Source organism: Heptranchias perlo, chromosome 1, assembly GCF_035084215.1.
Source record: "Heptranchias perlo isolate sHepPer1 chromosome 1, sHepPer1.hap1, whole genome shotgun sequence".
Taxonomy (NCBI): Eukaryota; Metazoa; Chordata; class Chondrichthyes; order Hexanchiformes; family Hexanchidae; genus Heptranchias; species Heptranchias perlo.
In genome coordinates, this window is record NC_090325.1 from 108,212,555 (window position 1) to 108,227,003 (window position 14,449).

The window sequence follows — 14,449 nt, forward strand, 5'->3', positions numbered from 1 at the left end:
ACATACCAGAAATAGTGGAGAACCAAGGATCTAATGAGAGTGAGGAACTTAAAGTAAAGAAAAAGTATTGGAGAAATTAATGGGACTAAAAGCCATCAGATGGCTGCAGAGATAGTGGATACATTGGTTGTGATCTTCCAAAATTCCCTAGATTCTAGAACGGTCCCAATGGATTAGAAGGTATCAAATGTAACCTCGCTATTCCAGAAAGGAGGGAGAGAGAAAACAGAACTACAGGCCAGTTAGCCTGACATCAGTAGTTGGGAAAATGCTAGAATCTATTATTAAGGACGTGGTAACAGGGCACTTAGAAAATCATAACATGATTAGGCAGAGTCAACATATTTTTTATGAAAAGGAAATCGTGTTTGATAAATCTACTGGAGTTTTTTGAAGATGTAACTAGCAAGGTAGATAGAGGGGAACCAGTGGATGTAGTATATTAAATGTTTGTGTTCAGAGGGATTTGGGTGTCCTTGTACACAAAACACAGAAAGTTAACATGCAGGTACAGCAAGCAATTAGAAAGGCAAGTGGTATGATGGCCTTTATTGCAAGGGGGTTAGAGTACAAGATTAAGGAAGTCATGCTGCAATTGTACAGGGCTTTGGTGAGACCACACCTGGAATACTGTGTGCAGTTTTGGTCTCCTTACCTAAGGAAGGATATACTTGCCTTAGAGGCAGTGCAATGAAGGTTCATTAGATTGATTCCTGGGATGAGAGGGTTGTCCTATGGGGGGAGATTGAGTAGAATGGGCCTATACTCTCTGGAGTTTAGAAGAATGAGAGGTGATCTCATTGAAACATATAAGATTCTAAGAGGGCTTGAAAGGGTAGATGCTGAGAGGCTGTTTTCCCTGGCTGGAGAGTCTAGAACTAGGGGACAAAGTCTCAGGATAAGGTGTCGGACATTTAGGACTGAGATGAGGAGGAATTTCTTCACTCAGAGGGTTGTAAATCTTTGGAATTCTCTATCCCAGAGGGCTGTGGATGCTCAGTCGTTGAGTATATTCAAGAATGAGATCGATAGATTTTTGGAGACTAAGGGAATCAAGGGATAGGGGGATCGGGAGGGAAAGTGGAGTTTAAGTCGAAGATCAGCCATGATCTTATTAAATGGTGGAGCAGGCTCGAGGGGCCATTTGGCCTACTCCTGCTCTATTTCTTATATTCTTATGTCCTATGTGAAATGGGTTTGTGCAGTCTCAACCCATTTCTTAAGAGTTTGCAAATCCAAGGCACAAAACTGTCACACATTAGCATGAAGTCAGCCATTTCAGAAAGCCCACAAGGATGTCAGGTATGGAAATTGAAATTGTCAATTGGTGCAGTAGGTGTGCTCTGCTAAAGTTGGAACTAAGGCACATTATTGGAGCAGAGCGGAGGGAGATTTATTTTGCATTTACAGGTCTAATACACAATCTAACAATGTATGACGATACTACATACCTGAAATGAGAACATTTTCCATTCCTGAGCATGAAAATTCAACCAAAAAATAATACTTAGATAGAAACTGTTTAAAAACTGTGATTTATTTTTGAAATGTTGAGTTTCCTGGTGCAGTGTAGTCATGCCATGTGATGTGCTGAGCGCTTGCTAGACTCTTTCTTGTTGATCCTCTAGAGACCATCTGTGCTGGGAGCATTGATTATAATGCGTCTGCTGGAATTACATCTTTCTGGTTGCCATGCCAACTAATCAGCTGGTTCCCGTTGCCATGGTAACAAAATGTCACAGCTCAGAGAACCGTAACAGGAATTGAGCAAAACAGCAAATGTTTTCTTAATTGAAACTCTCTAATATCAAAGATACTTTTTAAGAACAGGATGAAAGAGAAAAGCTGCACAGTAGATAGATTAGTCAAAGTTTGGTGAGAAAGCCCATACTATTTGATTTTAAGGCTAAATGTAACATTTATTTGTTTCTTTATTTTGTTGGAAAAGTGCTCATTTATGTCATTTTCTTATTTTTTACTCATACATTCTTTTTAAATCCCTGATGCCAATTGATAGGTATGTACTGAAGGGAGGTTGATTCTGGAGTTTACATTTGATGACCTGATGAGAATAAAGACGTGGCACTTTACCATCCGGCACTATCGGGAGTTAGTCCCACGCAGCATTCTTGCCATGCATGTAAGTAACACCCTTTCATTGCTCCTGTGAAGCAAAATGTCGCTTTTCTATCAAGATCCCAGATAACAAATAGATGCCCAACTTATAAATACTCTTGTATGACCCCTTAATGTGTGCAAGTCAAAATCCTCATACCTGTGTTATTGCTAATAAAATATATCACCTGATGGTTTACAATGGTTTCTTGACCTAACAAAATGGAAAAAAAATTGGAAAGTAAAATAAATGCAATTTAAGAAAAACACTACAACTCCGATTTGCCTGCTTTACACTTCAAAAGTACTTCACTGGTATAAAGCACTTTGGGACATCCTGAGGTCATGGAAGGCGCTATATAAATGCAAGTCTTTTTTTATATCATTTTTCTTTACACAGTGAAACTAATCATAACTTAACATACATCATACAGTTTGCCTCACGATTGCTATCTGATTCCCTAATGACAAAGCCAGTGAGTGAATTGCACTCAAACTCTGGACCAGAAATAAAATAAATTCCACACTAGTTAAATATTCTGTTTGTAATAATTTTGTTATGGAGAATCATATTTTTCAAGGGGGTACCTCCACCTTGTGAAAAAGTATTTGGCAAATCAATTTTATATGTTTGTTTGCTATTACACAATGTGAGGAAGTAAACTAATTGCATTTGTTTCTTGTAACATCATTTTGACAGGAATGAACCTGACTCCTATCTCTTCACCACCACCCCCGCCCCCTCTAAAAAATGGTTTCCAAAAATATATTTTCATGAAGACAATATACTTTTAATTATTACCTGTATCTTGTTTATTCAGGGCTAAATACCATCTGGTAATGTCCCTTTTTCATTACAATATTACTAATTTATATATGTGTATTTTTATTTCCACTGCTCTTGCTCTAAACAATTGTTGTAGGTTTATACAAAAGCCTTTTAAAGGCAGTTTCTATAGTGTACAGGTTGAATGCTCTGGATGTACTATTTTGATTACAATGAATCATGGTCGTCAATTTTGAATGTCAAGAAAAATCTGTGCACTCATAAAAATCCAAGATTTGAAACAGTTGTCACTATTATTTTAATGCTTGTCATATCTTGTTTATGTCATTGGTGTATAAGATCACCTGTAAATTTGCCTCTTTCTCTGTTCGTGCTCTGAGTGTTAATATTGTATCAGTTATGTAAGTATGTGGTTACTGCATTGCAAATGAACCATAGTTTACCTTCTCATTCTCATTAAGTGTCAGCCTGTGTGCGTTCGAACCCAGTGTAAGAATTGAGTGCTGCATTGTGTGAGGTTTTGGATGAGATGGCGAACTGAGGCCCTCTCTGGCCAACATTTACATGGGACCTTGTGCCAAAATTGATTGCACTTCAAAGTGTCATTTATTGGCTGGGAAGTGCTCTAGGATGTCCTGAAGATGTATAAATGCAAGTTCTTTTACTCTTTCCCTCATTTCTGGCTAATTTTGACAGTCATAAGTGTATTTTTTTTAACTTTCTGCTTGCTCATTTTCCTCAAAAGGCATTTGAGCCAAGAAAAAGAGGGTGGTTTACTTTAAAAGTCATAAGTATATATTAGTACAGCTCACTCTTAAGTGTCATTAGCTTTAGTTGCTGTTATTTGTAAGCAAGCATTTGCTGACTCCTTTGACATCACACAAAGTACCGCCTCTGCACTAGGATTTAGAAGAATAACTCTGGTGAATTTCATTACATATTTGCAAAAATGAAGACCACATTGTAAAGTCTGCTAGAATGTTTAGATTTACAATTTATAAGAAATTATACTATTTTGAATTTTAACAAACTTACCTACATTCTGTTTTAATTTTACCTGACATACTATGCTTTGTGACATCAAACTTGTTAATAAATAGGAAAATAGCTCAGCTTAATGTTCTTATACCTGAGAAACATTATGTTTTCATGCCAGCTATTTGTCTCTATAATCAAGATTTTTTTTTTATATATATCTCACTACACCACAGGTATGTGGAAAAAGAGCCTTGCCTGCTCTGTAAATCCTGCCCGTTTACTAAATTTTCAGTCCAAGAGTGTTTGTCATTATTTGGAATTCAGCCAGGTTAAATAGGATGTGGACCAGATAGCTAACAGTCCCAGCTTTCAAACCACATGGGGAAATGGGACACAGAATAATTACTGAACAGTGTTGCAGGTTTCATCATTTAAAATAATTAGATGTGTAGCAGAATCCATTGGAAAAAGAGACTGCTAGTTTTGCTTTTTGACCAGATGCTGCTGCCATCAGCATTTAATGATCTGCTTGACACATCGCATCTCCCTAAGCGGATACTAGCTGGTGTGCTCTCTGTAACATATTGTTTCACAGCTTGAAAAGGCATCAGTAATCAAGGCATATAGGTAGCTATCAAAAAAAACAGAATGAATTACTGATTCATGATCAAGAGGAGATTCCCTCTCCCCCCTCCCGCCCCCAGTGGGTTCTGCTGGATCTATCGTAGTGGAATTTGGCCGTGAACCATTAAACATTGATATTAATCTAAGAAAATTGGCAGCAATGCAGGCTGTTGTTTTTCAAGTTCATATTCGTTATCTCTGGATTTGTATCATTGTGATACCACCAAATGTCACAGTACATGGCATCATTCAACCATTTCTTTTCATTTTCTTTTACTTCTTTCCCCTTTCTAATTCTTATCTTCAATATTTTGCTAGTGTTTTAAGCAGACTTTGAGAAATGAGGGGAGGAGGGAAAGAGAAAAGCTCACTTTAGTTGTCAGATGCAGAAACTGGTAGCTTCAGTTTCAAATCTCTGCTCCTTTCATTCTGCTTTATTACTAACCAGTTTTGTACGAAAGACAGACGAACATATGGAAAGGCGACCAGTCCTGTTGATAAGATAATCTATGAGAGGAACATGCTACACATGTATAGAATAAAACCTAGACACAGCACTTTTGATGTTTAAATTTCAGGAAGTAGAATATTAAATATTTATCTGAAAGTGGGTGAATGTATGTATGTACAGGGAAGATGAAACAGCAGCTGTAGGAATTAGTGAATATTTTGATGTATTCAAGATTTCCCTTTCCCTCATCTTCCCTCGGGGCAGTAGACACTCTTCTACATTGGTGACTGAACTGTTAGGGTAAAGGTTGCAGCGTTGTTTAGTGGAAACTTGAATTGTGTCAATTGTGTTAAGTCTTTGAAAATCAGTGCTTGTTCTTTTGATTAAAGGTTAGTTTCATTAGCTCATTTGTCCCGAATTATAAAGTTAATCCAGTGAATGTGAAGACCAGTTCATCTTCAATAGCACGCTACAGGTAATTGTTATTAAGTCAATGACCAATTTTCCACAAAATTGTATTCACTTATCATCGACCATGAATTCACAGAGAAGTATTAGTCTAACTTTTTAGTTGCATTTTCTTACGCACTTTTAAACTTAACGATTTTTCTAACCAAACTATTTTACACTGTTGGTACACTTAACTAGCAGGAATTGGGATAGATTGTTGAAGTAAATGTCATGCAGCAGGTCACATGGTGACTGTGTAATCTGGGTGAATACGCATTCCCCAGTAAGCCTAATTTAAGAAAACTGCGTAAATTGAAAATTCCTTTGGCATCTCAATTAACAGAAATACCCACTGATCAGATTTTCATTTAAGTGGTCAACAATTACTTATAAAAGATGATATGGAAAGGCTGAGTATTTTTCCTGATTCTGAATGAGTGATGTTTTTTTTTAAAGTAATTGTAAGGTTATTCTACAAAGCTAACTGATGTTAGACTTCAGTGAAATGGGCGTAAGACAATTCCATGGAACGTGGGCTCTGCGCTCACATAGAAATGAGACATATCTGTCACTCCCGAGGAGGGGCAACTTTGTGGCTTCATGGCCTTTCCATTCAGCCTCATGATGGATGTGCGACCATTTTTCAGGAGGGTTATTTAAAGTTTCAGTTCATTGTAAAGTCAGTGAGCATCTGCCTATAAAGCCTGACTCCAGAAATACTACCATTCAGGTGAATTGATAAATAGTCCACTCTGGCTAGATTAAGCAAGATACTTACATTAAGGTAATCATAAAAGTCTACTGTTTACAAATATCATATTTGACCTTGCTATCCCCACTATCGAAGGATTAGCGGGTAAATACAGCACAAGATATGGCACTGAGCCATACAGATTAGGAGGATCCCTGCCAATGTGAATCACAATGTCAATAGGAACACTACAATTGGCCTTTGGGGAAGAGAATACTTGATCTTTAACAGAATTCTATTAGATACCGTTTTAAAAATTAGCTTCTGATCTGTGCTGTGAAGATTGCTTGCATGCGGCTTGTTTTTGTTTTATCAGATATTGTATGTTCTAACTTTATGCTCTTTTCAGGCACAAGACCCTCAGGTGCTGGAGCAACTGTCCAAAAACATCACTCGTATGGGGCTGACTAACTTCACCCTCAACTACCTCAGGGTAAGATCAGTGAACTACAAATCCATTTGATAAATGCCAAAACAAAAATCATTTTCAGAGTCAGATCCGAGTTCCCGCATCTATATCTTCATTTGAAAGATGATTACAACATCTAAAGGTGGGTAATCAGCTTATTTATGCAATGAAGATAGAACGAACAGCAGGAAGTATGTATAAATTGGTTGGGGGGGGGGGGAAACACACGTTAATGGATGTTAATTTTACAATGAGGGCAATATTTACTTGCATTATTTTCATTTGCCTTAAGTGCAGTCCTAATAATTTAAAATAATGTACTCCAGATTTTTGTATTGCGTAGAATACAATTTTCAAAACAGAAATTATTGAAAGAAATATAAACTATTAGTAATACCTTTGTAAGCGCAGCACTTTTAGCAGAGTCAATTATTTGGATTTTTTTTGTTGTATTTACATTTATATCTTGCACAAAGTTATTTTTTACATAGTGTTAAGCTACTGAATTTATATTGAGCATAAGTAATTATACGAACAAACCAAATTTTACAATTCATTATGAATATTGTTTATCATCTAAGTGATGATTACATTGTCCATAACAAATCTGCACATTAAAGTATGACTTTTAGAACAGCAACTGTAAATGAAATAGGATCTTTAATTGAATAAGATGAATAGGAGGAACGTAATATAAAATTGCTATTTTTGAAGAGGTGAAGATAGAGGGCTGGATTTTTCTTGGCCATACCACCCGAAATCGGTCGAGGGGAGGGAAAATATAGCAGGAAGGCCTGCTGCCGGATCCTGGCCCCTGAAAACAGCGGCTGAAATTTTCCTTTTTGCCCCACCCAAGCAGGAAACTCAGCTGCCCAACCCTTGACAGCGGGGGAGCAGGTGGCGAGGGTAGGGGAACCAGCTAATTTCCCTGTCTTGCTGCCACAGTACCGCCGACCCCCAGGTAAGTCCAGTACAGGGGTGGCAGCGGGAAGACAGCTGATGGCCCTGATGGAGAAAGTCTGTTAGTAGCCACCTCTCCCCCTCTTCTGTCCCTAAGACTCCAACAAGATAAATGCATTCTGAGCCTTTTTTACAAATTTTTGAAAACTTGTTTGAGCGCTTTTACCCCTTTAACAGTGGCTCCTTCTTCTGCCGCTGCAGAGGGTGTCCCGATGCGGCAAAGCAAATTGCCACTGCCTGGCAGTAGCGGACTCCTGTGTGATGTACATCCCACCAGGAGCCTGCCCTGCATCTTTAAATCGGCCCAATATGCCAAATGGCAGTGTTACAGCAACGAGCGGAAGTCCCGCCCCGACCCGCCTCCAGCAGCGAAACCACCTGGAGGAAAATTCAGACCAGAATCTCTACCGTAGGCCGGAAACAGTAGTCTACATTTTCCACTGTTGGCCACCCACTGTAGTGGCATTAAATCAAGAAGCCAGTTGTGGAAAATGGACAGGTGTTCCATCCCACCGGAAATCCACCGACCTTACGCCGTGGTGTAGTTTCCAAGAGGAAGGGAGCAGCTACGTAGGAAGCGCCCACCTCAAACAGGTGGGAGCTTCAACTGAATATTAAAGTGAAATCAGAGTCTGGCATTGCTAGGGAATCATCTGTGGCGGTAGCTTATCTAAAGGGCACAGGTAAGTAACTTAAATCTTTAATATGTAATATTCATTTTTTGACCATTTTGGTATTTTTTTCTGTGGCACTTCTCATGAGCCTTCGTGCCAATTGTTGAATTTTTTTTGCCCCTCAGCACCATTACTGCAACCAATGGGTTTCTCACTGGGAATTCCCCTCTCTGAGGTGTTTGGAAAAAGAAGAAGAGGACCTACAGAGGGATGCCAGGCAGGTCAGGCTGCACAAGAGGTGCTCTGTGCCCACCTGTCAGGGGTCTGACACCCGCACCTGCAGACAAAGCGTGAACATAACTTACTTTGATAGATAATCAGTGCATGTGGAGGCCCAGGCCCTGCTCCCCAAAGGAAGCTGGGATAGTATACCCGATGGCACCACTAAGATATGTGAATGCCGAATAACCATCCTCAGCAGCACCACAGTCAGAGCGTGTCATGCTTTCAGTGGCACTGCACAAAAAGGAGGCATGCCAGAGTGAGCAGCAGCCAGCACACCCAGGTTGGCCACATCTGCCAAGATGCCACCAACCACACCTGCAGGCCCTGGCACACCTACCTGTTAATGACTGTGGAAAACTGTCTCCACTGGGTCTGGGTCAGCAGAGGGGAAGATATAGAGCTGTGTCTGGAATACAAAAGGGGTGGCAGTTAAGTTACATTTGTGTAAAGCTCTGGTTAGACTGCATCTGGGCTACCACGTTCAGTTCTGGGCACCGCACCTCAGGAAGGATATATTGGCTTCATGGGGGATGTAATGCAGATTCACCAGAATGATACTGGGACTAAAAGGATTAAATTATGAGGACAGGTTGCATGGACTATGCTTGTATTCCATCGAGTATAGAAGATTAAGGGGTGATCTAATTGAGGTGTTTAAAATGATTAAAGCAATTGATAGGATAGATGGAGAAACTATTTCCTCTAGTGGGGGAGTCCAGAATAAAGAGACATAACCTTAAAATTAGAGCTATGCCATTCAGGGGTGATGTCAGGAAGCACTTCTTCACACAAAGGGTAGTGGAAATCTGGAAAACTCTTTCCCCCAAAAAGCTGCTGAGGCTAGGAAACTTAAAATGTTAAAACTGTGATTGATAGATTTTTGTTGGGGAAGGCGATCAAGGCGGTTAAATGGAGTTAAAATACAGATCAGCCATGATCTAATTGAATGGTGGAACAGGTTCGAGGGGCTGAATGGCCCACTCCTGTTCCTATATGTCATCTTCTGTAGGAACATCTACAGCTGCCATTCAGCATTGGGCTGGCACCTCTAGTGACAGTAATAGTCAGCTTGGCCTGAAACTAGGTTTCACCTCCTTGCAGGAATGCTGCAATGCAGAACTATGGGGATGGTGCTGTGGACAGATGATCACTATCCTGCAGCCACTTCCACTTCAAGGAGTCAAGTGTTGGTTTGCTCCGCCATTTGCCTGCACATTTATGCCTGCACCTTGGGTTTCCTTTTCTTCATTTTTGCCTATCACTTCTTAGTCCCGCCCCCTTCACCCTTTGCAAAGGCTGCTAATAGGTTAAGATGCTTTCTGAGCCTTTCTGAAATTTTTGTCCTATCCTGACACTCATCTTTAATTCCCTTTAAATTTCTCTTATGCAGTTTTCCACTCCTACCATTAGTGTGCTCCTTTCACCCGTCCAAATGTGCACCTGAAGCTATGAAAATGAACTATCCTCAGAAATTTGGATGCAGACAGCACACTTCTATTTGAGTCTGTCTAAAACCTGCCAATAACTATTCTAGTCTAAACTGCTCCAATATTGGATAACCTAGATTAATGTAACTTCAAAATAAATATTGCTTGGCAAGTATATTGCATAATCATTTAAAATGGTAACTTTACTACATTTATTGTTTTTAAGGGATGGTACTATGTTATATTGCTGTGGATTTGCATGACTTTCTTTACGAACATTGACGTTACTTAAATAACTTACCCCTTTGAGTGCCACTGACGAGTTTACTTCTCTATGTACGGTTAGGAAGCAATATTGAGCATTGTCGCATGCTAGGATTTTTTGACCATTTTTTTCTACAGAGAGGCAATCAATAAACAGCTCTCACCAATTGTGTTAGGAAGTCTTTGGTTCCTTTCTGGCTATGGACAGAAGGAGATAAAGCACAGAAACAGGGACACGGGCAGTCAGGTTTTAAAGAAAATGCTGCAAGGGCAGCTAGGCCCAGCAAAAGCTGTGAGAAGATCAGATTGTAGGAAAATAGTTGGGAGTTATTTTGTTTGTCAAGCAAGCTGACCCACCAATAAGTGTGGCAGTTTCATTATTTTGTATTATTACATGAAGACAAGTTGTACTAATTGAACTAACTAAATCTGATCATAACTATTGCTCTGTATCTTCACACACTGTAAACATAAGAACATAAGAAATAGGAGACGAGTAGGCTTTAGGTCCCTCGAACCTGCTCTGCCATTCAATAAGATTATGGCTGATCTTTGACCTCAACTTTACTTCCCCGCCAGATAAATCTCCGGGACCTGATGAAATGTATCCCAGGACGTTATGGGAGGTAGGGAGGAAATTGCGGGTCCCCGAGCAGAGATATTTGAATCATCGACAGCTACCGGTGAGGTGCCTGAAGATTGGAGGGTAGCAAATGTTGTGCCTTTGTTTAAGAAGGGCGGCAGGGAAAAGCCTGGGAACTACAGACCGGTGAGCCTGACATCTGTCGTGGGTAAGTTGTTAGAGGGTATTCTGAGAGACAGGATCTACAGGCATTTGGAGAGGCAGGGACTGATTAGGAACAGTCAGCATGGTTTTGTGAGAGGAAAATCATGTCTCACAAATTTGATTGAGTTTTTTGAAGGGGTAACCAAGAAGATAGATGAGGGCTGTGCAGTAGACGTGCTCTACATGGACTTTAGCAAAGCCTTTGACAAGGTACCGCATGGTAGGTTGTTACATAAGGTTAAATCTCACGGGATCCAAGGTGAGGTAGCCAATTGGATACAAAATTGGATTGATGACAGAAGACAGAGAGTGGTTGTAGAGGGTTGTTTTTCAAACTGGAGGCCTGTGACCAGCGGTGTGCCTCAGCGATCGGTGCTGGGTCCGCTGTTATTTGCTATTTATATTAATGATTTGGATGAGAATTTAGGAGGCATGGTTAGTAAGTTTGCAGATGACACCAAGATTGGTGGCATTGTGGACAGTGAAGAAGGTTATCTCGGATTGCAACGGGATCTTGATAAATTGGGCCAGTGGGCCGATGAATGGCAGATGGAGTTTAATTTAGATAAATGTGAGGTGATGCATTTTGGTAGATCGAATCGGGCCAGGACCTACTCCGTTAATGGTAGGGCGTTGTGGAGAGTTATAGAACAAAGAGATCTAGGAGTACAGGCTCATAGCTCCTTGAAAGTGGAGTCAGAGGTGGATAGGGTGGTGAAGAAGGCATTCAGCATGCTTGGTTTCATTGGTCAGAACATTGAATACAGGAGTTGGGATGTCTTGTTGAAGTTGTACAAGACGTTAGTAAGGCCACACTTGGAATACTGTGTACAGTTCTGGTCACCCTATTATAGAAAGGATATTATTAAACTAGAAAGAGTGCAGAAAAGATTTCCTAGGATGCTACCGGGACTTGATGGTTTGACTTATAGGGAGAGGTTGGATAGGCTGAGACTTTTTTCCCTGGAGAGTAGGAGGTTAAGGGGTGATCTTATAGAAGTCTATAAAATAATGAGGGGCATAGATAAGGTCGATAGTCAAAATCTTTTCCCAAAGGTAGGGGAGTCTATAACGAGGGGGCATAGATTTAAGGTGAGAGGGGAGAGATACAAAAGGGTCCAGAGGGGCAATTTTTTCACTCAAAGGGTGGTGAGTGTCTGGAACGAGCTGCCAGAGGCAGTAGTAGAGGCGGGTACAATTTTGTCTTTAAAAAAGCATTTGGACAGTTACATGGGTAAGATGGGTATAGAGGGATGTGGGCCAAGTGCAGGCAATTGGGACTAGCTTAGTGGTATAAACTGGGCGACATGGACATGTTGGGCCGAAGGGCCTGTTTCCATGTTGTAAACTTCTATCATTCTATCCCCATATCCCTTGATTCCCTTAGAGTCCAAAAATCTATCGATCTCAGTCTTGAATATACTCAACGACTGAGCATCTACAGTCCTCTGGGGTAGAGAATTCCAAAGATTCACAACCCTCTGAGTGAAGAAATTCCTTTCATCTCAGTCCTAAATGTTCGACCCTTTATCCTGAGACTATGTCCCCTAGTTCTAGACTCTCCAACCAAAGGAAACATCCTCTCAGCATTTACCCTGTCAAGCCCTCTTAGAAAACTCCAGAAAGTATAGGCCCATTCTACTCAATCTTTCCTCATAGGACAACCCTCTCATCCTAGAAATCAATCTAGTGAACCTTGGTTGCACTGCCTCTAAGGTAAGTATATCCTTCCTTGGGTGAGGAGACCAAAACTGCACACTGTACTCCAGGTGTGGTCTCACCAAAGCCTTGTACAATTGCAGCAAGACTTCCTTACCCCTTGCAATAAAGGTCAACATACCATTTGCCTCCCTAATTGCTAGCTGTACCTGCATATTCACTTTCTGTGTTTCGTGTACAAGAATACCCAAATCGCTCTGAACACCAACATTTAATAGTTTTTCACCATCTAAAAAATATTCTGTTTTTCTATTCTTCCTACCAAAGTGAATAACCTCATATTTCGCCACATTATACTCCAACTGCCACCTTCTTGCCCACCTACTTAACCTGTCGATATCCCTTTGCAGACTCTTTGCGTCCTCTTCACAGCTTACTTTCCCACCTAACTTTATATTGTCAGCAAACTTGGATACATTACACTCGGTCCCTTCATCTAAGTTATTAATATAGATTGTAAATAGCTGAGGCCCAAGCACTGATCCCTGTGGCACCCCACTAGTTACAACCTGCCAATCTGAAAATGACCTGTTTATTCCTATTCTCTGTATTCTGTCCGTTAACCAATCCTCAATCTATGCTAAAAATTACCCCCATTCCCATGAGCTCTAATCATGTGTAACAACCCTTTGTGTGGCACCTTAACGAATGCCTTTTGAAAATCCAAAAAGACAACATCCATTGGTTCCCCCTTATTTACCCTGCTAGTTACGCCCTCAAAAAGCTTTAATAGATTTGTCAAACACGATTTCCCTTTCATAAAATCGTGTTGACTCTCTGCCTAATCATATTATGATTATCTAAGTGCCTTGTTACTATGTTCTTAATAATAGATTATAGCATTTTCCCTCCTACTGATGTCAGGCTAACTGGCCTATAGTGCTGGTTTTCTCTCTCTCTCCTTTCTTGAATAGCGGGGTTACATTTGCTACCTTCCAATCCACCGGGACCATTCTAGAATCTAGGGAATTTTGGAAGATCAAATCCAATGCATCCACTATCTCTGCAGCCACCTCTTTTAGAACCCTCGGATGTAGGCCATCAGGTCCAGGGGATTTGTCGGCTTTTAGTCCCATTAATTTTTCTAAAACTTTTTCTTTACTAATCTTAATTACTTTAAGTTCCTCCCTCTCATTAGACCCTTGGTTCCCCACTATTTGTGGGGTTTTTTGTCTTCTGCTGTGAAGACAGATATAAAATATTTGTTTTAACGTTTCTGCCATTTCCTTATTCCACATTATAATTTCTCCTGTCTCTGCCTGTAAGGGACCCACGTTTACTTTTGCTAATCTTCCTTTTTATTTACTTGTAGAAGCTATATTTCTTGCTAGTTTACTCTCATATTCAATTTTCTCCCTCTTTATCAAGGGAGCACCTTAATGATTCGCATCTGGCCTCGTCTCATTGAGTGTTTTCACAGTCCGTCCCCAGAGAGCACGTGATAAAGACGTGAATATCCAGTTCAGGTCACAAAGGGATACTATAGTTACAACCCTAGGTTGTGCTATTGTATATTTAGATATTGGGCAAAAGGGACACACCACTAAATGTAAGAGACTCAGACCATATCTAGCACCACTATACCCGAGAGAATATCTAAGGTAAGACCCTAAACTTGTAACTAGCATACTTATTCAACAGAAAATATGTTAAAAGATGGACCTCATTTTTGATGTGACCAAGTCAGTTTTTCAAGTCTGTAAAACGGAGGCCTGAAATCCCTGGGCCTGTGATTCCAGTTGAAGTGCCAGAATCAGCCCACTCGGAACTTCCACCACTAATCCTGTCGAAGTATTCTGGATTAAAGGAGGTGCCCTCATTTTAGTTT

General features: G+C 40.3%; 1 protein-coding gene across 5 annotated transcripts in view; it reads left to right on the top strand.

Moving 5' to 3' along the window:
* The window catches only part of ldb2a (LIM domain binding 2a), a 458,572-nt gene that overhangs the window by 365,968 nt on the left and 78,155 nt on the right, over window positions 1–14,449 (top strand). For 3 of the 5 annotated variants that reach the window (XM_067989459.1, XM_067989468.1, XM_067989477.1), the window contains 2 exons: window positions 2,018–2,140; window positions 6,506–6,589. In XM_067989459.1, coding sequence (XP_067845560.1) covers window positions 2,018–2,140; window positions 6,506–6,589 — 207 coding nt within the window. Of the gene's footprint in view, window positions 1–2,017; window positions 2,141–6,505; window positions 6,590–8,324; window positions 8,421–14,449 lie in introns of all 5 variants that reach the window. The other 2 variants (XM_067989447.1, XM_067989451.1) reach the window with 1 other exon arrangement.